At 38.9% G+C, this 27,646-nt stretch overlaps 1 protein-coding gene across 3 annotated transcripts in view; it reads left to right on the top strand.

Moving 5' to 3' along the window:
* The first annotated feature begins 6 nt into the window (after nt 1-6).
* Nucleotides 7-27,646, top strand: part of LOC110989123 (uncharacterized) — a 47,321-nt gene continuing 19,681 nt past the window's right edge. The window contains exons 1-22 of one of the 3 annotated variants that reach the window (XM_087143316.1): nt 7-160; nt 3,006-3,365; nt 5,084-5,203; nt 8,052-8,165; nt 8,584-8,703; nt 11,071-11,187; nt 12,095-12,439; nt 12,694-12,810; nt 13,134-13,496; nt 14,164-14,283; nt 16,532-16,642; nt 19,356-19,472; nt 19,873-20,229; nt 20,900-21,016; nt 21,536-21,931; nt 22,228-22,347; nt 23,333-23,446; nt 23,764-23,823; nt 23,923-23,982; nt 24,891-25,007; nt 25,618-25,755; nt 27,319-27,447. In XM_087143316.1, the coding sequence (XP_086999442.1) occupies nt 3,041-3,365; nt 5,084-5,203; nt 8,052-8,165; nt 8,584-8,703; nt 11,071-11,187; nt 12,095-12,439; nt 12,694-12,810; nt 13,134-13,496; nt 14,164-14,283; nt 16,532-16,642; nt 19,356-19,472; nt 19,873-20,229; nt 20,900-21,016; nt 21,536-21,931; nt 22,228-22,347; nt 23,333-23,446; nt 23,764-23,823; nt 23,923-23,982; nt 24,891-25,007; nt 25,618-25,755; nt 27,319-27,447 (3,577 nt within the window). In that variant the 5' untranslated portion in view covers nt 7-160; nt 3,006-3,040. The remainder of the gene's footprint in view (nt 161-3,005; nt 3,366-5,083; nt 5,204-8,051; nt 8,166-8,583; nt 8,704-11,070; nt 11,188-12,094; nt 12,440-12,693; nt 12,811-13,133; nt 13,497-14,163; nt 14,284-16,531; nt 16,643-19,355; nt 19,473-19,872; nt 20,230-20,899; nt 21,017-21,535; nt 21,932-22,227; nt 22,348-23,332; nt 23,447-23,763; nt 23,824-23,922; nt 23,983-24,890; nt 25,008-25,617; nt 25,756-27,318; nt 27,448-27,646) is intronic. The other 2 variants (XM_087143315.1, XM_087143317.1) reach the window with 2 other exon arrangements.

The following is a 27,646-nucleotide window of genomic DNA, read 5'->3' on the forward strand; positions in this document are numbered from 1 at the left end:
GGTCCGTTCCTCTAAAATGACCTTATCTTTTATATCCATTCAGAAACTCTGAACTGCACTGCGGACGAATTTGATTGTGGGCATTCTGTCTGTCTCGAATCCGATTGGAAATGTGACTCCGTCGAAGACTGTGTAGATGGCCTTGATGAACTAAACTGTGGTAAGAACTATATTTGTGTCACCAATGTAATCAGTTTATGGTGTAACTTACGTATCCAGGTCTTTGGCTAAGGGAACAAAATGAAATTTCTGTCTTTAACACAACTGTACTTTTTCCATTTGTATACGAATCCTCACCTACTTCCCCACATTAGATTATAGAAGAATCCCCCAAAAGGGGGGGGGGCTGTGCTTGGTTTAGAGTAAAATAATTATGATGATGAACTTTTGCCATGTCATTTGACCAGTCTGAGTCAGCGAAGGAAACAGTTCTGTTTTAGGTTTGGAGAGTCTCTGCTCATGGATTTTTCCCCGCCATCCGCCATATGTTGCACATGACCTTCATATGAGACACTCTAATGCCATATTTGTCCCCTTTAGTCGACCTAGGAGATACAAGTACAGTCATCTCATAGATTTAATTAAGTTGATTAATAAATGATGCTAGCACCAACATTTAAACTGAGGAATTTGTCAATATATGCATTAATGAAATTTGCTGCCATAGTTAATTATTTCTCTACCATCCATACACAAGCATGCAACTGCTGACTGTCGTTTCTATATCTTTAAAGCCCATCTCAGTCATCAATTTCAGGGGTTGTTTGTGGCTATTTTAAAGTGACTTTGGTGACTAGGATGGATGAACGGATGTATTCTTTTACGCTGTCTTTCTGAGTACATCTTTGAGAGTATTCACAATTTTAATATCAGACTGATATATATATTTTAATGATGTTCTTGTCCAGTTTGCCCTTCCTCCTCTGTTTTTAACCTTTCCTTTCCCCTTTCTCCTTTGCTTTGAATTGCCTGTTTTTCCTCCAACCTCCTTGTTCCTGTTTCTGCCCTTTTCCCCTCGTCTATTGTTTTTTGACGTCTCTTTAATTTTATTTCAATTTGATCAAATCCTTATTGTCATTTCCTCATTTTCTCTTCCCACTCAGCCTTCGATGTACAAGTTTTCTGAACTTCATTTATAGTTTAGGTATAGATGTATTTTTGCTATTCCCTTGTTACATTAATTCTCATGTCAACTGTATTTTAATTCCGATGGTGCTGGCGATGGCATCGTAAAATAAGCTGTTAATGATACTACTTACAACAATATCAGTAACAGTAACAATAACATTATTATAAGTGCCGTTTTAAAAATGCTCGTGCTTTTCAATTCAACGATCAGTTAAACCTGGAACGACCATATTTTTTCGATTGGTAAGATTATTTGCTCTTTCTTCCCTTTCCAGTCTATTCACCCTTTACAATACCTCAATCCTTCCTGGCCACAACTATTGTAACGTTATCTGAGCACACCCAAGCTACATTAATAACCATTCAGAAAAGAGCTATTCATATTTTGCACTCAATCACTTCCAAAGGCACACAGAGCCCCTCTTTTTGCACGACTCAAGACGCTTACACTCACTGATATTAACAAACTTCAAACTGGCATTTTTTGTTCAACTACACAAAACAATCTTCTTCCAAATGCTTTTTTTTCTTTCTTCAACCCGCTCCACAGTGTCCATGGCTAACGCTCATGGTCTCACAACAGCCTCAACCTTTCATACACTCGCACATCCGATTCGATTAATACTTTACGTTTTCAGCGGCTACGACTTTGGAACGGTCTCAGCATGACCTTGAAAATATAGTCGTCTCTAGGCTGTTTCAAAACGTTATACAAAGTAATATTCTCTCTAGTTATTTAGCATATTTCCCTTTTCAATTCCGTAACCATATATATTCTTTATTTTTTTGTCCCATTGTTCACATTATAGTCTTTTACAAATTACTTTTATCGGTCTTTTCCGTCTGTCATCTTTTCGTTTCTTGTCTGTTTGTTAGTCATGTGATCTGTTGTCTGGTTGTCTGTCTGTCTGTTTTCAAGGCATTTAAGTAAAAGTCATTGGATTTTAATCAGTGCAAATGTCATCTACTGTGTATTATTTCTTTATCTGTGATTTATTGTAAACACGCATAAAACTTGAAGAATTGAATTGACCAAAAAATACCAAAATCCAGAAAATCATTATTTCAAGAAAGCAAAACAGATGAAATAACATTTTAGAAAATAGGGCAACGTATCCTGATTCACCCATTTTGTCAGACATCATGTATTTTATCAATCAAAATTCCAAAGACCCTATTCAGTTTGGGAAATTCGAATTCTGTTGCGATGACCCCGCAATCCATTTCTGACTTATTTTTTTATTGTTTATGTAGACTCAAATTCTTTCCTTTTGGGGGTTAAGATTATTTTTACAAAATCAGTATGACATAGAATATAAGATTGCTATGAAAAACAAAACCCTTAGTCTTCATTAGAAAAACAAATTGGAAATTTCAATTTTAATTTTGTAGACGCTATGCAACCATTTCAATATGTGTATGAATGTGAATTTTTCTACATTTCGTCATGGCCCCCTCGTCTATGCTCCTTTCTGATTATCTCCTGTTTTTTTTCCAATTTCCTTGATTTTGTATGATTCGTGCTGTTACTTTCTGATGTGTGTTTTTTCCGTGTTTTCTGATCAATAAAATGTAGAAAAAAATAGGGTAGCATATTCCAGGGACACTTTCCCCGCCCCCATCTCGACATTCCACTGCGTGCGAAAAAAGGGAAATCTGTCAAAGAAAACTCATCAAGAAGGTAGTGCCAAAAATTCGCAAGCAGGTAGACACTACTTCGTCTGCTTTCGTACACAACACTCAAATACTCAGAACTACGGTTTCAGCTCCACGTATATTCTGTATTTCCGTAAATTTGGGTTGTAATGAATGAATGGAGAATGGTGTGCATCCACTGGATATGAAACGAATATTTACTGTGATTCCGTTTTTACCAGCAGATCAGGGGATACATCTCGGTGCAAATGAAACAATGCAGATAAATTCGCCGCTTCTTTTTAGTACCTACCCAACAACCTCTGAGTCTTCCCGGATGACGTGGGTTATCCAGTCTGACGCAAACCGCAAGATTCGTATCGCATTCTCTTCGCTCCACCACTGTGATGACGGCAACAGTCTCAGGGTGGGAGACGGGAATGACGTCGTTAACCACAAAGACGTGTTCTTTCAATCAAGAGCTGATAAATCACCACCTGACTTACTCTCCAATGGAACATCCCTGTGGCTAGCCTGGGAATGGTTAAACAACGAATTTGGATGTGGATTTTCCCTATCGGCAGCTAGCGTTCCTTCTTCTGGTAATTTGAGTTTTTGATCCCTTAAGATAAATTTTCCTAGACATTCGTCGAATAATTCAACTGTTGTCAGGTAGTTCAAGCCCGTAATCTGCAATCTCGGACACTGAAATCTTGTTATAAACTTATTCCTTAGGCCAAACAAAGTCTCCGGTGTCTGGTCACCGCGCGTGTCGCCGTAGATGTGCGCGTCGTTTTTTTTTTTTGTTTTTTTTTTTAATTTGCTTGATACGATTTCCAAAAGCCGACAAACTTACTTGATCCGCAAGGATTCCGCTACTGCGTACCTGTAACATACTTTAACGTGTTTTGATGGGTAGAGTTATAAGAACGGTGATGAAATCCCAAGGCCTCCAAACATTTCAGTCGGGAACTCATTTCAGATGACGCCATTCGTGTCGGATTAAGTTGGCTGCGGCTTGATATTATACATGTTTCTAAAAAATGAAATTGGCTGTAGGAGCTGCCAAATACTCGGTTTAATTTCTGGCCTTAGCCAATTGATTGGGACCCAGACCCTATGTCTGTGAACCAAACAGACGATTTGGTCGTACATCCTACAGATTAGAAACGCTTTTAAGCAACACACCATGAGGGGCCAGTCTGTTAAGTGTCGGTGAGGCAGTGACGGTACATACGCATGCAGTGCACGTAATGGCGACGGACGTCGCATCATAACAACCACACATGTATGTACGTAACAACTCATTCATTGTATCTTGCCAAGAACAAAGGTAGATTGGAGTGAGAGGAGACTTTACTTTCTGATTTGAATTTCCCCATATACTTTATATTCAGCTTGTTTCTTAAAAGCTAAAACAGAAAACAATGTGCACAGTATCATTTACCTCATGACGATTTTATTTTCATTTGGACTGTGGACCTGAACTGTTTCATTTATTTCATAGGCTATTAAACGTGCAACTTAATTCCTCTACGCGTAAGCAGAAAACAACGTGCAAAGGATGTCATATACAGCTACCTTATGAAAATTTAATTTAAAATCGAAAACTGGAAACGAGTTTTCACATTTAATTTGTGCATGATTGTGCAACTGTATTTTAACAAGCTAAAGAAGAAGCCTCTTATTCGAGTGAGATGACTGAAACCATGGCCTTTCGTATTTTATGGTAATTTTATTAATTCAGAGTTATTAGTTCACACTTCTCATAGTAACAAGGCCACGCATTCTAAAGCATGTGTACATGCACATCACTTCTCAGGAAAATAAAGAGAAGAAAAAAAAACCGCGTCACCGCTCCACTTCTGCACGAAGCCCGTGACCAGAAACCGGAGTCCCTTTTTCGGCCTTAATAGAATGGCTCTTTCTTGTTAGTTGGTGGTTCCTTTAATGCAAAACCATACCCGTACGGATTAGGCTACCTGAAACAAAACTACAAGTGTAATGCAGACTGTGATGTTATTTGATTTGTGTATGTACCTAGTTATCGAAACCCTTCACATCATAATCAAATTCAAAATGTCTGTAAAAGAGTCTCAATCTGGATTCTATTTACCTCATCTAGAAACCTGAAACAAAACTCATGCATACCAGTGATGTCATTTGATTTTAGTATGTACCTAGTTATCGAAACCCTTCACATCATAATCAAATTCAAAATGATCCGTAAAAGAGTTTCAATCTGAATTTTACTTTACCTAGTCTAGTTTTTGCTATCCTTTTTTCTTGAGAGTTTTAAAGGGAACTTCTTTTTTTTCAGAATCAATTTACTGTTCACCAGACACAGAGTTCGATTGTGGTCATTCTGTCTGCATCGCAAAGTGGATGCAGTGCGACCGCGAGCATGACTGCATTGACGGAAGAGATGAGTTAGACTGCGGTAACAAGGCTTCAGCTTTGCAAGTTGAAATGTGAAATGGGGAACGTAGTTTTGGAAATTGCATGTTGGTGAACCATTTGTTGATACTTTTATTTGTGGTTTAAGAAAGTAAAACTATCGAGATATATTTTGTCACAAATTTACGACGTTTAGCGCCATTAGTAGCTTACCAACCATAAGTCCTAGCTGCCTGATCAAGGGTTTACGAGCTCGGCTTTATACAGGAAGGAAATTGTCACAATTTAAAAATCCCAATCGTTTGCATTTCAGCTCATTTAGTATAAAGAACTGTAGTGAATATGTAATATGCACAATTGTACGTGCAAAAGGCATTAGCGCAAGAACCAGCGCCTGAACCCACACGCGCATATTCCAATCGTTTGCACTACACCTGTTGAATAACGAGTACCGAAATGTGACGTCCTTTTCGAATAAGTGTAGTACTTCACTCTTCACCAGCTTGGCATTGTGATTGGCTACATTGTGCACGACCAGTGACCACAAGGTTATCACTTCCTGGGGGCAAAGCGTTATTTTATTTTATTTTTTTTGGGGGGGGGTGACAAACGGCAATGATTTGGCACAGGCAAAGTGTCGGTTATATGATAAAAACAAAGCTTTGGTACAATCTCAGGGTAATAATTTATCTTCTCAATTTATCAATTTGGATGAACGGATAAATGCAGTGAGAATATTTTCAGCACTGAGGAAGAACAAAATATCAAATTGATAAACGGCGCTGGTGTAACGCATTGAGCGAGCGCGCGCCGGGCAGAACTATACCCACGATCGATTCTCTGCGGGTCATTAACTTTGACTTCGTGTGACGTGTTCCTTTCTATAAAATCTCATGTATGTTCATGGCACTCCCAACCAAAGTGTGCTTGTGCAAGATTTACACTTATCAACGGCATAGCAACAGGGTATGTCTGGTTTCGCGCGCTTTGATTTCAAAATGAGACGTCATCTTTGTTAATGGATTTCCAGGAAACGGAGCACGAATAATGAAATTTTTCACGACAAATACAAATTACGTTTTTTGGTTTTTGTGTGTTTTTTCTGTAGCTTGGATTTTATGTCATGCCTCAAAAGTAATGAAAAATATGTTATAACCCCAAACTTATTTTATCTTTCACCAGAAAAAAAATGAGTGTTGCCAAATTATATCCAGATCTACTACAAATGTGTTTTCCTGATTATTAAACAAGATTGATATAAACTAGTAGACTGTCTAAATCGACTGCACTCAGAAACTGGAATTTTTGTTTTGAAAATGAATGTGAATTTGAACCGCCAAATGGTGTGAATCCAGACATTCTGTGATGGGAAAATATGTCTCATATCTCATCTAAAATGAAAAAGACAAAAAAATACGTCCTGATGAAAGTTAATTCTTGGAGTCAGGAATTATTGCTTAAACTTGTGACAAACGGAGGATACTCTTGCAGCATACGCTTATAAGGGCAGACTTGAGTAACATTCTTGTATAGCGGCGAGTCACGGGTCAGGTGCATTCGTGTATGCGTATTTACATGTGTACGCGTGACATGCAGATGTTCATGCACATGTGTTTGGGCGGACGCGACGACTTCGACGTCTTGGTACCGCACTGGACGATGTCCACAGCAGCGGAAGTGATGAACAGGGAATGTCAATAATTTAACGATTCTACCTTCTGAAATAGTATCAGTACTAATGACATCAATAATATCAAACAGAAAATCATCTCCCTCGTGTTGCATATACCATTTTGTTAATAAATAGGGATACAAAATGGCTTTGAATTTTTGTGCAAAGTTGGATAGATACGATTTTGGGGTGATTCAGAATGACTGATAATTAGAAGTGTTTATCCAGGGGATTCAAAATTATGGGTGAATACTTATTTGACTGCGAGATTTTTGTCTTAGAAAACTTATTTTCTATTAAAAATTAATTGATTAAATTAGTGCAAAATATTCCAATCTCGGTTTCTTTCTTCGTTGTTAGAAAGGATCCGTAGAATGCACTTCTTTTTACGTTTCTTAGATTTACCGTTATTTAAAATATCGTTGTTTGTGGTGTCGTGTTTAGATCCTCCCGGAAAATATTTTTACGTCTGCAGTTTGGTATTTTACGAGGTCGGTCGTTGAAACATCGTTGTTGTCTGCTTGAAATTGAAGTGCGCATGCGTGCTTGTAATGAACGTTGTCTCTATGGGGTATGAACATACCGTACGTGATTTGTGCAAGGCCATCAACCCCCCCCCCACAGCCCTGTTAGGGCGTTGGATGAGGAGCAAAGTGTAATGCAAACGATCGGATCACTCTAAGAGTACCAGATGAAGCGTTTTTTTTCAAGTACTGCAATTTTGGTTCAGTGGCTGGTATTACGTGGGCAATAATACAAGAGTGGCTCTGGAAAAGTATGGCGAGGTAATTATAGCAGGCAAATACGCAGAGGCGAGCAAAAAAGTCACCAAAAATAACATTATATCCATTATTTCAGAATTTTGAGATTGTATTATTATTTTGAGGTATAAAACTCGGAAATCTGATATTTATTTTTAGAAGCAGAACCTTTTGAAAACTATTCGAAGGCAAAAACAATTCAGACGCGGGAGTTATATTTTGCAGCAACATTTTACTAACGACAAGCTGGTACCTTGAAATGACTGCTTGAGAACAGACTATGATGAAGAGAACAAAGCATACTGTTTAATTTTAGTTTGATTTCAGAAAAGGTTGCCTCTCTCAACTGTATTATAAACTTTGTTGTGGTTTTATATTAAAGTTCTGAGCCATTATTTTCTTTCACAGTTTCCCTTGCCCTATTCTTTTTTCTTTTTTTTTCTTTTTTTCCTCAACAGTTTATCCTTGCAAACCGCCGGAATTCGATTGTGGGCAATCAGTTTGCATACCTAAATATCTTTACTGCAACCGCTACAAGGATTGTCCTGATGGAAGGGATGAGCTCAATTGTAGTAAATATTGTTTTGATGTTTTAGAGCTTTTCATCAATAAATTCATAATGATGCACGCTTGCATCAGGTAGCAAAGGACCTTCAAGTTGACGCTTGTGACTTTCACCTTTTCAATTGGTCATTTACGCTATTTACCCATTTTCGTGCATTCCTATATAATTGTGAATTATCCATTCATTGATTTCAATAACAAATTCGATCGCTAGATACACAATTTAACTTTAGTCCTGTAACGGAATGCTGAAAGAAATATCCTGTACAGAAAAGTCGATGACTAAAATGATCCCAAAACAAAATTTGAGCACAAATGTTCTGTGCAGTTTTTGTATAAGCATATGAAAGATTGTCTTTGTGTCTTTGTCCATTTTAATTGAATAAGAACAGAGCACGATTAAACAAATCATTTGTGTAATTTCAGTCTATCCCCCGTGCCCTCCTGAGGATTTTGACTGCGGTCAGGCAGCAAAGTGCATCAGCGGTTCTTTGAAATGCAATGCTTTCGCTGACTGCCCTGACGGAAGCGACGAAGAGGATTGCGGTGATTATTATATTTGTTCTAAAGGATTAGACTTTTTTTCCTTTTTTTCTCCTTTTTTAAAAATTACATCATAACATGCATCTTAAACAACATTTTCCTTTTTTCCATGTTATAATTGGGAAAAGATGTTATTCTGTACCTGAAAATTTTGATAATGAAATTGAAGACCTCTCCCCATTTTTAACCATGCATTTTGCGATCACCTTGTATTCCAGAGTTTTTATCTCAGATTATGCACACAAGCAAAGTCTAGCCGAGACCCTGTGTACCAAATTATTAATGCTGCCGTCTTCGTTGATGGCATGTTCCACCAATGACTTGTCTTATTGAGTTGGGAGAGAGAAAAAGTACTCTCCACATGGCTGCGTGGCTGCGCAGTAATCCTGCCGGGACTGAAAATCACTGGTAGTCAGTTTTGTTAATACAATATTTTTAATCTTTTGCCGTTTTCTAGGGGTTTGTAAGCAGCATTTTCGTTATATTATTCATTTCAGTTGCAGACATGCTGAAATTAACCCAATTAACTGAAATAACTCAAGCTAACATCAATTCGCCATGTTGGTAGGCTTTAAGGCCCGTTCATGCTATAGGTGAATGAGAAAGCAAAGCAAATTTGACGTCAGAAAAGATCACATCAACATTTCGCTCAAGTTGAAATGTGTTGTTGAACATTTTTGCTGAGAGAATATTTGATCTGACGTCACATAAACTAAACGTGGTGTTTGTCAACAAACACAGGCTGTTTCGGAGTTGGCTGTTTTAGTCAAATCGCATTACAAAAGAAGAATTTTTACAAGTAGATTTGATATGATAATATTGCAGTTTCATGGAATACAGCTGAGTTGCCAAAATATTGGCTATAAGGCCCTATTAATCTGTGTAGAAAGTCAATTTAAAAGGAAAACCAAAAATCATTAATAAATTCATCGATGCCATCATGACATCATTTTAACTGTATCATGTCACCATTTGAGTCCATCCTTGATGCAAGTATAATGAAAAAAGAATGTCTTTTAAAAGTTGCACATTCCATTCTGATCAGACGTGCATGCAATGGATAACTTTTAGTGGCACGTGACCTGTCACATGGTGTCATCATCACATGAGATCAATATTGCTGTTAAATACTTCTTTTTCCAGTTACATGCAAAGTTAAAACACGATTGGACGTGTACTTCAAGAGATACAGAACTTTAAAGATGGTACCTATAGTGTCACATGACATGTCACATGATATCATCGCCATCACATCAGGTCAACAGTCCTCTAAAACACTTCGTCCTGAAGTTATATGCAAGGTTTCAACATGAAAGAGATCCGACACCCTTACTGGGTCGTTAACACTGAAAAACGACAGGCGGGTCTTACCTGGCGCGGTCGATGTGAATGATCCCATTGAGGCAAGGGGGGGTCACAAAGAGTCAAAAGAAGTCAGTAAATGACGGATTTTTAACCTTTCTGTTGAAGAATTTACTTGTATTTTCCCGCCCTGTCCATTCCATCTGAAAGTTATCCAAATGATTTCCTTATATACACTGTATATGGACTTCTGACCAATCATAATCAATTGAACTGTGTCGTATCAAATTTCCAGCGCTTGATTTATGCACATGGCATTACCTCTTCTTACCGGGCATTATCGGAGTGTTAATGCACCGTCAGTTTGCACGTTGTAAAAGGAAGGGGTGTTTATGCTGTCAATCTATACAAGTGTGCAAGAAAAATAAAGCTGTAGTCATTAAAACCATGAGATAATTATTCCTGAGTAAAAACGGTTACAGACGGCAGTTTAATCTTTATAAAGATGCAACACTTGAATAACATTGTTATAGTAAAATACCCAGTACTGTACTCAATGCAAGCGGGTTGGCACACGTGTGGCGGTCACCGCAAATGACGGTAAAATCAAAACATGTTAGATTGAGTGGAGTAAGTGATCTATCCTGGCGGGACCTATTATTAGAAGCCGGGAGGCAACTAATCTTTGCATTTTTATTGGAGAGGGGGGAGGGACTCAAGTTTGGAAACTTTGCACGATAACAAATTATATAAATCCTTTGGGTGGCACCACTTAATTTGCTTTCGATAAAATCTTTAAACCTACTACACTAGTGTATAACATCGTTGTAAGTAGGGCGACATCTGTACGGGAGCAGGAGATAAACGCACACTTTTTTGAAAGTCCAATGGCCTCTGAAAGCAAATTAGCTCCGTCTTGTGTACTTGTGTACATACACTAAGGGCGTTACCAAATTTCAAATTGGAGCGATGAGGGCAACCTAAGGTGTTATAAGTGTGTGCCCTAATGCCCCTTGCAGTTACTCAACCGATCTACCCTCGATCTGTTCAAAATATCTTTTTTTGCAGGTCATCCGACGTGCTCTTCAGACGAGTTTAGATGTGGATACACGGTTTGTATTCCCGAGGACTGGCTATGCGACGGTTTTGCGGACTGTGATGATGGAAGTGATGAACTTGATTGTGGTAATTTATTAGATATTTACGGAGAGGTCTGTATAAATAGGTATGTTTTTGGTCTGATTCATGTTCTTTTGACCTTTTTTTGGCTTTTTACGTCCATTCAATTTTAACGGGCACTCCTATGTAATTTGTCATTCGTGTACAAGGGACACTGAAAACGCGTCAATGGAATGCCCCCTCTGTATGCAGTTAAAGTAAGAGATGCAAAATGGTAATCAAGATATAATTCGGAATAAACATCGACTTTTTTTATTTTCATACCAAGTTCTTCGAAAAGAACAACAAGATATCAAGATATGCAAGCATAACAAGTTCTAATCTTCAGTCGTTCAACCTGCAACTGCTCTTTCTTCAGACTTTGGTGCATGGCTAAAAAAATAAGATCCGAAAAAAAATCAGAATTCTTTAATTATTCTGAAGCTTGAATTTTCTCCGATGCAACAAATAGGTCAAAACAAACAACACCGATACAAGGAACAAATGGACAAGTATGATTTAATGAGAATGTTATTCTAAGCATGTAAACGAAAATAACAAAGAAAGTTCTGTTTGGAACTAGTTTAAAATGATAAGGATAAAGAATCAAGAAAATATCTTATATAAACAAGGTGATCTTACGGGCGAGAGCTTGGCAATATGCAATATGCAGTGTTGTAGAGGTACTTTATTGTGGTACATATACTTGCTGGTCAAAAGTGATGCCATTCGAGGTGTCAGTCACGAACTTCATTTTTCTTTTTCTTGTTTAATACATGTAATGGTAACCTATTTTTGATTCACTCGTGACCGGTTTATTTGGCTTGACCAGTATTGCGTTCCACCTTGTTACTGATGAAAGAATGCCTCCGTTTATCCACAGAAGTGCTTTACCAAAATCCACTCATTGCGTAGTTTCTTTTCTTCCAAATAGGTCGGAGAATTTTCATTCGAGCTGATGAAGAAATTCCAATAGAATCCCCTGGATATCCTTGGAACTATAACTGGAGATTTCTCAACTACACCTGGATTATTCAAACTGAACAAGTTCGAAAGATTCGTATCAAATTCCACGATTTTGACACTAACTATGAGGATGGATTCCTCTTTGCCGGAGATGATAGCCCTGAAACCAATAGCCCATTCTTCCGGTGGAGCTGGATCAAGCTACCTCCTGATATTCTTTCCAACGGAAATGTCATGTGGTTGAGGTTCACATCGCATCCTGGTTATTCACAAAGGGGTTTCAGTTTAACAGCTATAAGTGTGCCTTTGAACGGTTAGTATTTCCATTTTAAGACTTGTGGAAATTGCATGCATAGATTACCATAGGCTTACTTTGCAGAGAGGCGAATTCTTATGCAGGGCAATCACTAAATAAAGCAATGTAGCCAGTAGCTAAGTTTGATGTTCTGATGCTCTAATGGCGAGACATAAACCACATAATTTTATTCTGCTTATTTATTTTGCATGGCAGCAAACTATTCTGCTCCTTTCCAGTAACCAATTAACCCGATTTCCTCTTTCTACCAGAAACTTTGGAATGCAACATGGATCAATTTGATTGCGGGCATTCAGTCTGTCTAAACAGTGCTTGGAAATGTGACCTCATCCTTGACTGTATCGATGACTCCGACGAAATTAACTGCGGTAATCAAAGGGAATACATATTTGGAGTAACGCTGACCATGGCAAACCGAACACTTTAAAACAAACAACTGTGACGTTTGTTGTTTTTATTTGAATAAAAAGTGATTATCTGTATACTGCAAAAAATAATACATGTTGTTTGAAATCCCTAACTCTTCACAGTTAATAAAGGTGTAACAAGGCACTAGGCGTACGAGTCTGCAAGTATTGTGTTTGAAAGCAAATACAGTGTAATTTGTATACGCCAGATCAGGAGCCCATATGCTACAGTTTGCCACATGCAAATCTTACTTTGTTGTTCTAATCTCCTCCTTTCCCCCCAGACATTCCTTGGGTGGTAGATCTTGATGCTTATGAAGCACTCCAGATAACGTCACCTTTCTTTCTCCAATATTCTCCGGCACATGTTGTCATGGAGTGGGTCATCCAGACGGATGAAGACCGCAAGATTCACATCACGTTTTCAGTACTACACATGCGTTATTACAGTGAACTCACAGTGGGCAATGGAAACGACACCGCTGACTACAAGAGTAGGTTCTTTCAACTTCGCTTTCAGAGCACAGGAACAACGGATTTGCTCTCTGCTGGAAGTTCGATGTGGCTAGCCTTGGACACGAGAAGATACCCAGACATGTTTTTAAGCAGTGGTTTTTCTCTAACAGCCGTGAGCGTTGATTCTACTGGTAAGTTTATCATCCTGTTCCGCACGGCATTTACTTCTAGGAGAATGGGTAAATAAAACGTGTTTTTCTTTCCCGGTACCTAATGTCCCCTCTATCGATAAACCTTTGAATGTGCTTTTCACAAAATAAACAACTGGCGTGATCAAAGTTGTCTTGTATCGAGGGTGGATCCAAAACCATTGAGGGGGTGACACTTGAAGGGGTGGCAATAGTGAGACGTCTTTTACATACCTGGTTTTGGGCATTTCTAAGCCAGAGACTACCTGGTGAATCTTTTTGCACGCTTTTTTAAAGAAAGGTAAAATATGAGAAAAATAATCTGCGAGGTATGGGGGTGGCTGTTGGCTTCCCCTTTAAGTTGCAAAGGAAGGCTCAGACACCGTTTCAGTCTGCTTTCTTAACAGGTTAGTGGAGTAAATTCTCTCTTCTAAAGATAGCCGGATTGCGCTCGCTAAGTCATGTGACCTATTGCGGGAATCAGACATTAACAAAGTTGCCCCCCCCACATAGCAGCGTGCATCTAGTTTTGTCAATCAAGAGATTTCGATACATAAGTAAAGGTCATTTTGTTGGAGAGGTTTTGTTCTGTTGTTTGATTTTGTAACATTTCGTTTCCTCACAAATGTAATGTACTTGAGTTTTGTTTTGACATTTTTTATCATTTCAGAATTCATCAACTGTTCATCTGAATCAGAATTTGATTGTGGGCATTCCGTATGTATCGGACGAGGCCGGAGGTGTGATGGTTTCCGCGACTGCTTAGATGGTCGGGATGAATTAAATTGTGGTAATAATACTTGGGTAACCTGGGATGCAAAATAAACGGTGTCTTCCCACTTGTCTGCACAATCCAAGCTTGCGTTACTTTTAAAATGTGCTGCAGTGTAACACTGGCTGAAATCTAGAACACTTCTGTGAACTTCATCATGACTTCCATTTAAAACAAAAATGATTTTTCTCTCCAAAATGTTGGAAACCTAGACCAGAACACTGTTTCAGTTTAGAGAGCTGATTGCCACGCCTGATATGCAACATAAGTGACACACTGATTAAATGTCAAAATAAGTTACTTTGTGTAAAAACAATAGCTGCCCACCATTCTGGAAATTTGGAAAAGCTAACGTAAGATTTAAAGAAAACAATTACGCTGATTGTGCCACAAAATATTCACAAATGTTAATCGACCTTCTTAACAGTACAGCTATTTTGATCATTATCCTTGAATTAATATTAATTAGTGTAATCTGATGCCATACCATTCCGGGTCTCATGTCTCACTTTCATTTGTTTTGTAACATTAGGAGATAATTGATTACAAATTTAAATTTTTGTGACACAGTACCTGTACATGAAAGCATTTTGTAGTAAGATTTGAATTTATTGCTTTTATTTCTATTCTTGGGTTCCCAAAATGAACACAATTAACCTCATTAATTGTAAATAAGGCCCATATGCAGTTCGTAGGACAAACCCACTGAATTTTGGTGCTCACATACTTAAATTTAATTGTGGTCGATTTCTTTGATGTAATACTGACTGAGAGTGAATCTTCAGGGAAATTTCCAGTTAATTTTTGTTGCTATTTTGAACTCCTATTTTCAACGATAAAATGCAGTGTCTCATTTTTTTAACAAACGAAGCAGGTGTGTAACATTGGTTGTTGTTAACACTGGAATGAAGATCATTTTCCAGAACGCATTCTGGAAAATGAATAATATAGTGGCGGTGTGGTTGTTTTCCCGGGCCTAACCTAAGTTTGAGGATCAAGCCTGACACCGGTTGGGGGCTGGGACTCTAGCCTCAACTCGGGTTCGTCCTTGTTCCAGAGATCACTCAAGCGACCTAAAGGCTAAGGGAGCAGATCCGTTTTAGTGGAAATATACCGTCGATTATGATGACTGTAATGCTCTCTGCCAATTAGACAATACAAAACAATAAGGATACCTGACAATTAGATTGCCGGTAACCTCAATAACATTGTGATTTATGCAGACATTCAATGAATAACTAATTGATTAAGTGATTAGAGATAATTCGTATTGGGTAAACTTTATTACAACCTCCATTGCTTTGCATGGTCTTGAGGAGAGGCTATTGGCAATACACAGTTATCGCACTGCGTCGCGCCAATCAGCAACGCACTGACTAATGTCGCCTCGCGCAACTCCTACATGCAATGCGCAAAACAATGTCGCATCACATGAACGCTATCAGCAATGCACATCCAACGTTGCCAACACGAGACCAATTACCAACGCTGGACCCAAGTAGCACTGCACATCTCAATGTCGCACTGCCTGAACAACATCGCATTGCATAGCCCAGTGTCACTATAGCGATACGGCCCACATGCACTAAGCACCATCGCACCGAGGGACCAGTCAAAATCAGCTATAATGCACCCGCAAGCGAACGGCTGGACCGTACAACCTGTGTAATGCTACGCGGAGACATTCTGCCCGCGCCTAGCATATAGCAGCATTCGCAACGCTCTATAGTAACGCACCACAACGCGAGCACCAAGAACTTACGTCTATACAGCTTCGAGTTTTGTTTACCGTCCATTTTTTGTTTGTTTGGTTGCTAGGTTGTTGGGCCGTTGGGATGTTTGTTTGTTTGTTTTTTATATTTCCTTGTCCTTTTGGAGTACGAATTCAAAGGTCACGTTAATTACTAATAGCCCAATTCTTAATGAACCTCGAGCTGGATCAGGACACAAGGATCCTTTGGTAGTAACTGCGCATCACTGGTTCACAAACGACAGTGAAATGCACGCGTTGCAGCCTCCTCGCTAACAACAAAATTAACACTCCCGACCACCATGGCTATTTTCAACCGATGAGGGCATACTTCTGCTCAGGGCAGATAGGCATCTCAGACATACCAAGGGATGTTGATTAATTGAAAGAGGGCTTTCGCCCCAAATCTTGGCTCGTTTAAAGTGCTTGGTTTGGTTGTTGGAAGGCGTTCTTTCATTTTGAATCTTCGAATGTGAAGAGCGTTAATGGGTTTTCTTCTCTTGATTTGTTTTACAGAAACATGTCACCCTTTCAACTTTAATTGTGGGCAGTTCGTTTGTATTCCCGGATACTTGCAGTGCGATGGCATAAGGACTTGTCCAGATGGAAGTGACGAAGTCAACTGTGGTAATTGAGAAAACTTATTAAACAGCACTTCAGTTTTTGTTCTAATAGTGTTTTGAAAATAATGGTTTTGACATTGCTTTTAGGCGGCAAAAACCGACCATAAAACTTACAAAAATAGGCCCAGATGACACTGATCAGCCAGGTATGACCGGTGTTTGCAGCATCATGTTAGCAGATCCGTAGTGCACCTTTAAAAAAAGTCACTTAGTTTGCAATTTGTATCTTTACGTCAAAGACAGCACAACTTACCGGTTCTTATGAGTAACCAACAACAACGGCAGCTCCTCCTCCCCCATACACGCAATTTGCCAGAAACATCCTTCACCCATGGCCTAGACGATCATTGTAGCTGTCACTCGTTTGCTCATGCGCAGTATGTTTATACATTGTTATTTCATTCTTTTTCAGTTACATGCTCAGTGGAAAATCGAGATAAACACAGTAACGTTTTCACTAACTTACCAGTATAATTTATTCTATTTTATGTTTACACAAAGTCTTTTATTCCTTACAGACAAGACAAAGATATCCAAAATAAAATGAAATCAATTGCAATGGTAGTAATAATATTGGATAGGGCTTACCAAAGGAAAACTAAATTCCCCAACATGCCGTGAAGAAAATTAGGTTGTGCCTTTTTGTACAGCAGTGCTTGGAATCAGTGCATATTTGAAACGTATTTTAAACAAAGAGTAAAACCTCCTCTGAAAATAGGAAAAACTCCAAATTGAAAATGCTACTAAACAAAACTGATGCATTTCAGTGTCTGAAAATAACCCTGGAAAAATGTAGAAAAGGTGTCAAAATGGTTAGAAATCAGCAGACACAAACAAGTTGTTTCTCTTCTATTTTCATTCAAATATTGTATTGTTGTACAAGTACACTGTAAACAGCAAATCTATGGCACGTGATGTATATTGTCGAATGCTTCATCTAACGAAGCACCACTGGTCCTAATTTTGTACTCCAGCTGAGGCCGATGAAAGTTGATTTCATTGTTGTCGTCACTGGCAGGATGGAAATTTAGGTCCGCATAAAAGAAAAATTCATTGTTCACCTTTTTCAAAAGCCTTGTCCGATGTCACGGTTCTCATCAATACATCAGCAGCCACACGCAAACTTTAGCCCAAGTCTAACAAGTTTACTGCTCATCATGTTCCTTATGCACAGTGTGAACATGGTGAATGTGATGAATTTGTGGTAAAGTCCCATGTCAAATTTCTAGAGACATTTGCTGATGAAAGATTGCCAACTCCTAATTCCCTTTTCCAAGTGCTTCACATATCACAAGAACCTTCAGATCAACTTTCGTCATGTTCATCTGCCTTTAAAATCCAATGAAGTACATGTACATATATTCACACTCTGCACACAAAATACACATTAACCAGATGTAAGAAGTTAACACTTGTTATAATTTTACAGTAAACTTTATAAAACGCACCGAGTGTTAGCAGAACCTACAGCCCCCCCCACGATCACTATCTGTTCCGTGTTTCGTTTGTAGCAAACTGCATGGCCAGCTCAGATGCTGCATCTAGTACTAGAGCGATATGCCACTCTTTACCTGCAGTAAATGTATACTACCAGTAAGAACACATGAAATGAGAGGAAACTTTCCGGTGGCATGTCGCGTGAAGTCCGAAAATCACGGTGTCGGTCGTGACGGTTTGTCGCAAACAACACTGCGAAAGTCCCTAGGCACATGAATCAAAGCTTACTGTCCTCACCGTTCTCCTGATTTTATTATGGATTGTAATCAGCCCCTAGTAACGTTCTTCCGTCCAAATATAGCTACAGCTTTAGTCCACCTCGCTGCTGCCATAAGGGGAAAATTTCTTATTTTCGACGAATTCAAGGAGGATATTGTACTGCTTTTCAATCAGCGCTCAGCTTGAGTCCACTCCCACTTCGGAACTGGGGACGTCATAATGTAAACACACTGCGTGCTTGACAGACAGGTTTCCATGCACTACATAACGGTGGTCCGTATATAATAGGAACGGGAACCAGTCGAGCTAGTTCGGCGTAAAAGCTGAGCTATGATTGGCTCAGACGTATCACGTGGGGTTCCTCTTCTCTTGAAAAAAACTATAAACTTCAAATGTTCTCGGGTCGATATTTCCCTACTGTGCTGACTTTTCGAGTTGAACTCTGTGAAATGTACTTTTTGAACTGAAATATTTTTTTCCGAAAAGGTCCCCGTGGAGTTCATTTGACCCATTTTACTAGAACGGAACAGAAAGATAGGATTTTCATCCGATGGTCTAAATGCTGTAGCCAACATTTATAGAGCGTAGAAAACTAAATTATAATATTTCCGATGGTAATGGTCGGGAAATGTAAATGCGAAATTCAAGCTTTGTGTTTCTCCGAGTCTTCTCCAAGGTTTTTCAAAACACGCTCCTATTCCCAGGAGTGACGAAATACCAGCTGGATTTGTGTTCCAGTTATAACTCTGTTATTGTGGCAGGTTCTTTTGTTTTCAAATGTTTATTTAAATATAAATGGACGGCTCAAGAAAACCAAGGTCAGACATGAATGGGAACAATGAACTTGGCCCGTTTTATTTAGTACTTAAAAATATACGTAAAATATGCCTCGCCTGAACATTTTAATTAAAAGGTCACTTGTTCATGTGATAGGTCCTGATGATGTATATGTACAATTAATTTTGTTCGTTACAAGCCATATTTTTCTTTTGCCATCACAGCCAACTTCACTTGCGGTCCTGGATATTTAGACTGTGGACAGTCAGTGTGTATAGAATATTACCGAAAATGCGACGGTTTCCCACAGTGTAGTGATGGAAGCGACGAAAACGATTGTGGTAATTATAATTATAATATTCGGAAAAAGTATTTCTTGGACATTACTCATCTATTCTCCAAACGCCAACGCTATTTACAAGTACCACGAAAACAACATTTCGTTCTAAGCAGAATCATGTTCCAGAAGCTATATTTTGTTTTATGTAATCAACGTTTTGTTGGAAGGAACCCTAGGCGTGTCGTTTAGGGCCAATGGGATCATGATCCTGAGATGACTTAACGGATAAACACAGTTTTTGTGATCTTGATAATGTCATTTGGAATGCATTTCAGCGCTTCGTGCGTGTTTTAACGACGAACATCTTCGATTTCTTTCGTTTTTCCTAAAGTACGATACGATTCATGCGTCTGCCCTCTGTTTGAGTTTCTCAATTAATATGCGTGTTTTTGCCTTCACAGGGCCATTCCGCGAGACCTATTACATTAATGCAACGGAAAAAGTCCAGATAGAATCGCCTAATTATCCTTGGTTTTATCCACACATATATGACATCACTTGGATTATTGAAACCGACGAAGAAATGAAAATTCGCGTAATATTTCACGACTTTCAAACTGAACACGGAAGGGGTATTCTTGAGGCTGGAGACGGTAACATTAGCACCAACAGCCCCTTTTTCAGATGGAGCTGGACGAGACTGCCTCCTCATCTTTTATCCAATGGAAACGTGATGTGGCTTCGATTTTCCTCCAGTCAATATTACGATGTCAATTATCGGGGATTCAGTTTATCAGCCACCAGTGTTCCGTCGTCTGGTATGCCTTTAGTCATGTTATAAAGCCATTTTATTTTTATTGTTTGTAACTTCCTCTGTTGGTAACGCGATATAATGATTTTTCCATCTGAAGTGTGCAATTCATCCACTTATTTACTTTTCAGACACCCAAAAGACCTGTTTAGCGTTGTACTTTCTTAAAGGGATTTAGGTTTGGCACCGCATTTGTTGTTACCCGTTCCATAACTTCTGTAAGACACAATGATTTCATCCAGTTCGATACATTTTTCAAGTAGCCCTGGCCCCGCTGTAACCATTGTAAATCACATCTCCCGCACATCTTGAGACTGACAGGAATGCATCTGATTTTGCGAAGTGGTCCGTATTTTAGCCAACAGAACCGACAGGCATTAAATTGCTGGATTTTTGTGTTCCACTGTTATGAACTTTAAATAAACTGGGGTATGCCTTGGCCTGTATTATACAACTGCTCAGTTTCTGTGTGGTTTTAGGACTGTTTTTCTCCAAATCTCCGGTTGTTTCAGTAATAATATGTGGGAACCACTATTATCGATACCAGGGCCTCAAGGATGTATCTACTTTTTGAAATTGGTATTGTATTTTCAATATTAGTGTTATTGTCCATGTTGGTCTCAAAATCAATCTTTGCATGATTTCTCTTCACTGAAAATTTCGTCTTTCAACTTCAGAAACTGTGAACTGTACTGTGGACGAAAATGACTGTGGGCATTCTGTCTGTGTCAAAAAGGATTGGAAATGTGACCTCGTTGATGACTGTGTGGATGGCCTCGATGAACTGAATTGCAGTAAGAACTCTATTTGTGGCATAGGCCTTACTAGTACACAGTGGCGACGCCAGAACTCAGTGAGTGCAAGTGTTGGGCAAGGCAGAATCGCGTGGGTGTGAATGATCCTTCACTTTTCCTGGGTTATGATGCAAAGTCGTAAAACGAAACGGTTGATCGCCATGTGACAGAATTTTTGTAGGTGCAAACGTGGGCGCAAGCGGTTTTCAGTGGGTGCATTTGCACCCATATGACACCACGTAACGCCGCCACTGCATTGCTGGTACAACGGTTTGAAGGACTAGGGCATTGCATTCAGTAAGAGAATGATAGAACTGCCAAAGAAGCGTCAACAGATAGGTGGGTGCTTCTGCATATATTCCTAACGCAGCTAAACAGAACAATGGCCTTAACTTCAGTACTTAATTATTTTGTCCATTACTTTTGAGTGGTTTTATTTTCATTCATAATACATTTAAACAGTTTTATTTGTGTGACTACGAGAAATGAAACCGTTCTCTCCTGTTATTCTATTTGCAGCAAATGATCACGAGATGCATCTTGGTGTAAATAAAACGCTCCAGATAAATTCGCCGTTTTTTCCGAATACCTCCCCAAACAACACCAAAACTACTCGGATTACGTGGGTTATCCTGTCTGAAGAAAACTGCAAGATTCGTGTAACATTCTCCTCTCTTTTCCACTACGACGGCGACTATCTCAGAGTGGGCGACGGGAACGACTTTGTGAACCACACAAACATATTCTTTCAGTCAAATAGTTATAAATCAACACCTGACTTACTCTCCGATGGATCATCGATGTGGTTGACCTGGGAATGGGGACATCAGTGGGAATCGGAAAATCCTTGGTACTGGCCAAGTGACGGATTTGGACTTGGATTTTCCTTATCAGCAGTTAGCGTTCCTTCTTCTGGTAATTAGGCCTTTGATAGCGTAAGAGGTCTGTGGCTTTCATCAAATTCTTGAATTGTTATCAAGTGGCCCAAAACCGGACTCCGGAATCTTGTTAAGCGCAGCCTTTACTACCGATATGGATTGTCCTCATTAGAATGAATGCAACCTGGATCATATTAAGAACTGGCAGATTTTGACCGAGTTGAGGTAGTTCGAAATAACCATGGTCAAAACCTAATTCTAATCTGGATTGTATTAAACTTCGGCTTTTGTTGCACTTTTCTTGAATTCAAATCGAACCTTTTCATATTTCAGAATCAATCTACTGCTCACCTGACTCAGAGTTTGATTGTGGTCACTCAGTCTGTATCGCGAAGTGGATGCAATGCGACCACGAGCGTGACTGCATTGACGGAAGGGACGAAATTAATTGCGGTAATAAGACTCTCGGATTTGCAATGTGAATTGAAAAAAAAGTTTAACAAAAACGCGTAACGCTGAAAACCTTTCGCAGACTTTCTTCTCTGATTTGAGCTAGATAAAAGTATCGCGTTACTTTTAAAGCTGTCTTAAAAGAGGCAATGATGCTATGTATTACCGTATCAAAAATCGAAGGTATTCTACCATACAAGAATGTTTTTCTGGAAGTGGCCATTTTTTGCTAGCTGTTCGATTTGTCAAACAAAATCGTATATATACCAGTGGACTATACTTAAAAACAATAACTCAGTATATTACAATGCTCAACTCCAAACTCATACCTCATTTGGCTAATTAGCAGTAAATTACAGGATTTCTCTTCATCATTAATCAACGCTGATCGACACCTGTATCATGAACAACTTCCTACCCTTCTGTTTATGTCACAGTCTCAGTATGGTAGTTGTTAATTTTGTACACTGGGTGCTCACACTTAAATTATGAACTTATCTTGTATACACATTAGCAATGGAGTTATTTTTGTCAGTCATGGGTTTCACCATGTCTTTGGAAGAAAAACAAAATCTATTTCATCCGATCTGTGTATTAAACCGACAACTTAACATTTATCTCATCAGTCAGTTATGAGACATAGAAGGGAAGGCAAGTACTTTGAGCCCGAGGCCAAGTGTCACAAAACAGCGCAAATTTCAACGCAGATAATTTTGTAATTTTGAAACAGGTCCTTCAGGTTTTTTCAATGTAGCCAACAATTATGTTACATACAGGTAGCGAGGTTTTTGAAAACAAACTAAAGAGTAAAAACATTAAGACAAATGTAGGTGTGACTATTTACGGAAACTTTACTTTTAGATGCATGTATTGTCTTGCTTTGTAACTGTATTTGGCTGAGTTGAAGAAAGTGAAGTATAGTTTTAAGATTTTTTATTAGATGATGGTGGCTCTTAAGTGTATTATTTTTTAATTCTGTTTCCTATAGTGTATCGTTGCCCACCGCATCAGTTCGACTGCGGGCAGTCAGTATGCATACCTAAAAGCTATTACTGTGACGGCAAGGCGGATTGCCTTGATGGAAGCGATGAGCCCAATTGTAGTAAGTATCGTATTTACGCTATTCAAAGGACCCAACAATGAAAATATCAATCAAATCTAATAAAAGTTTTTTTGAGTACCATTCTCCCGTTCAATCTCAAGCAGACCAAAAATATCAAGTGCACTCATCAGCCTCATAATTTCTTGCTCAGGTTCGAATAAGTGATAACGATAGATTATAATACGTGCCATTGCAGAAGGTTAGTTGACTGGATGAAGCAAAATCAGTTGAAAATTTCATTGTCTAATACACCCAGTGAGGTTTTTGAGCCTTTCAAGAAATACTGATCGTCAAATGTCTTACTAATTTGTCGACAGATATAACGTCCACTACTGCGGTGTCATTCACTAGTTCTAATGGAACAAACCCGACAGAAGGTGAATCAGTTGAAAATTTCACTGTCTAATACACCCAGTGAGGTTTTTGAGCCTTTCAAGAAATACTTATCGTCAAATGTATTACTAATTTGTCGACAGATATAACATCCACTACTGCGGTGTCATTCACTAGTTCTAATGGAATAAACCCTACAGAAGGTAACGAGTTGAGCGTGATGTCAATGGTTACTGGAGTGTTACTTTTACTGGGCAATAAAAGAATATACAAGATTCTCGAATTGCGAATGAGGAATACTCCAGAGTTGCACCGGATAGAGCCCATTTAATTTTCAATTACTGAGTACAGTCTTTCTGAAAAAGACTTTGTGAAAGGCATGAAATATATCGCTCATTTCTCGAATGATCTCAGATCCACTGAACAAAGTGGCCTGGCGCCAACTACAGTATTACCCACGAGTTCTCATGGAATGAACCCGACAGAAAGTAGTAACTAGTATTAACAAAAGTGAAACGCTCTTGGTTGCAGTCTTCGTCTTGTTTGATAGCCAGTGCGACTACGGCACCAGGATTTCAAAACATTTCTGTAGCAAATAGGTTTGGAGAAGTGAAGCGTATGAAATCAATTCCTCAAAAAGAGTGAAAGATTCAGTATCGTATAGAGCATCATTTATTGTGACTGAATAACTGACACCTGAAGTAAACCCACTCTATTCTCACCGTAATTTGGTGATGTACTTTCCCATGCTTGAGGTTTTGAACATTGAAGTTTCTTCTAGTTTTGTTACCGTTTGTACATGTGTTTTTCCCAAAACTGGTCGGTAGAGATCGCAAACAGAATTATGTTGTTTGTCTAAATACGAGCTCAAACTGTAGCATTTGATGATATTGGCTAGCGTTTATGTTCATTAAAAAATGATGCATTCTGTTTGAAATATTTTTAAAATCACGTTTTAATGCATACATCGCACATGAGACCTTACAAAGTGAGTAAACTTCATACAAAAATATTCCAACAGACGAATAGTAGCAGTGCAGTTCGGGTGTTTTGACATCATTGCATAGATAAATGAAAATAACATGCTGGTTTGATGTTGTCTCTATCGAAGCTGAAAGCACGTGCCGTCCCGGAGATTTCGATTGCGGAGAATCGGTGTGCATTAGCGGTTTATGGCAGTGTGATGGTTTCCCGGACTGTGATGATGGAAGTGATGAGGAGGATTGTGGTAATTAAAACTAAAGAACTCAAGGAAGATTGCATTAAAGAAATTTACTTTGTCTTCCTGAAATATATATGTTTCGCACCAGCAACAATATCTGCCTCAAAATAGATTTTGTCACAGGATACCCCTGGATAAAAACAGGGGTATTGAAAATGTGCATCCGTGAAATTATTATTTATTTATTTATTTTGTCAAATATTAAATAGTAAGTACCTCAACGTTGTTTTCATATGTTTCTGTGCCCAGCAAGAAATGAGACGGAGAGGAAACCTCCGCATGTCCAAACCCTATACAAATTCTGGACTGCTGTTACGTAACACATCCCTCCTTCATATAAAGAATTTCTGAGATGGAGCTAACAATGACCTACACAATGACAGGCGGGGGTCTCACCGTCGCATATCTTGTGTCATATATGCACGTTTTCTGGAATCAGAATAGGCACAGGGAAAAACAAATTCCTCACAGAATCACCTTTGTCATCCATGACTTCCACTGAAAGATAAGATCTTTCACGAGTTAAAAATTGAAAAAGACTCGAAGAACTAGAAGCTCAGGAAGGCACTGACCCACTTGTTTGCAGTCATTCTGCTCGGTGTTTTTTTTTTTTTAGTCGGCTGTCGCAATTTTTGTTTCATGGACGGGGACCGGGGAAACTGCTGGTGTGACAAGACGTGTGAGATCTACGAAGATTGCTGCAATGATTACTACGAATATTGCACGCTTCCAGATTACCCCACTGAACTACCAGGTGAAGCACCCCCCCCCCAAAAAAAGTGTTCTCATCATTATTCTCAAAAGTACGACATGGTACTTTGTTACTTCAAAGAACGGCCGGAAAGACCTTTCAGATAATAATGTAATGAAAGGAAACTGCGAACAGACTTTTCCAGAAGGTGGAAGTATTTGAAACAACAAAACTGAAAGGAAATTTTCGAAAATGATTTATTTTAGTCGTTTATGTATATCTCATTTTGGCTGAATACATCACATATTAATAGTTACATGAGACATTTATATCAATGCTGTCATCTTTTTGCAATGAGCAAACATGATTCACATTACCTACTGAGTACATGGCCATTAACTTCAGCAACATTACATAGTGTATCATTTTACATTTGATAAATTAGATGACAACATTTAGGTTTAAGGTTAAGCAAGAACGCGTTTGTACCCCAACCTATGGAGAGACAAAGAAAACTTTGCAATCTAACATACTAGGACAGACAAATGACTAACATGACAAAACAAAAACAAGTGTGAGACAATACCGGATTAATAGAGCACAAATACTTTTCTAGCAAACACAGATAAAAAAGGTAATGATTAGAGAGAAACATCAAGACCATTTCGGTACAATATACCTTGATGAATAACATCGTTCTTGGCCAATGACGTTCTGTTAAATTCGACAAACAAGTTTCCCTTCATACTGCTACGAGTATTATAATTATGGATGTTAGATGCTAAAGTTACTTTGTTAAAGTTATTTGTTACTGCTTCGTGGGAGCTAAAACTAAATATTCTTACATCTAAACTAAACTTGCCCACTGAAAACATTTCTACAAATCGTAGTCGTTCAAATATTGTGTACTTACGATTCCAAGGCGTTATAATCGTCTACGCGTGTGCAAATACACATCGAGAGACAATGGCAAACTTACTGTGCTACCTGTGTTCCAGGTTTTTTTCTTTTTACGTGAGTTTGGCGCAGTTCCAGAAATATTGTTTGGTTACATTTCTTCACAAGTGTAAACTTTCATTAGGGTAGGTTACCCTAATCAAGAATGAGACGTTAGGTATAAAACCATCCCTAGATTTTGATCAGTTCTGTTGCTTTGATCCATTGGCGTACATCCCGGGGAAGAGGGTGTAGATATCCCCAACTCTTTACCAGGGAGATGGACAATTAAATCTCCCCCCCCCCATTTGAAACAGAAATAAGGCGGATTGTGAAAAAAAACACCTCTAACTTGCCAAGAAACAAAATGTACTCATTAGCACCCAAAAGCAAAACATTCTGCAGGAATGCATTACATATTGCAGATGGCCTTCAAATGGTGTCAGCAACTCCCCCTCGCAACACTTTTCATATTTCCATTGCCAGGCGCGTCCCCTCTTTCTTCCACCCCTAATTTACGCACAACTTTTACGCTATTGATTCCAACTAAAACAGTACATGCAGAAATGACATACGGCCATTTGTTGGAAGTCAGCTTTTTCGGGGGGGGGGGGTAATAACGCACCTACAAGCGCCATCCATTGTCAGCTGCCCACATAATGTAACACTGTCATGACTTTAACGTTGCAGACATTGACGAATGTGACCCGGATGAACCTCTGCACAACTGCGACGACAATGCGTTCTGCACTGACACATCTACTGGATTTAACTGCACGTGTAATGTGGGATATCAAGGCGATGGAACAGCGTGTAGTGGTAACAATTAATTTTTATTCTTGGCAAGAGAAATTATTGAGTTTGCACCAGCTTATTGGTATCATTACAATTTTGTCGCTTAGGTTTAAAAGGAGACATTTTAGTATCGCTGAATCTGAGTCCCAGTGAATCCATTAGAACTGATCGTCCTGGCCCCAACAGCATGCACCTAGGCCTACAACGCACACTCTGAATCTCC

Source organism: Acanthaster planci, linkage group LG11, assembly GCF_054643075.1.
Source record: "Acanthaster planci isolate LZ-2023a linkage group LG11, COTS_SCS, whole genome shotgun sequence".
In the NCBI taxonomy this organism is placed as follows: Eukaryota; Metazoa; Echinodermata; class Asteroidea; order Valvatida; family Acanthasteridae; genus Acanthaster; species Acanthaster planci.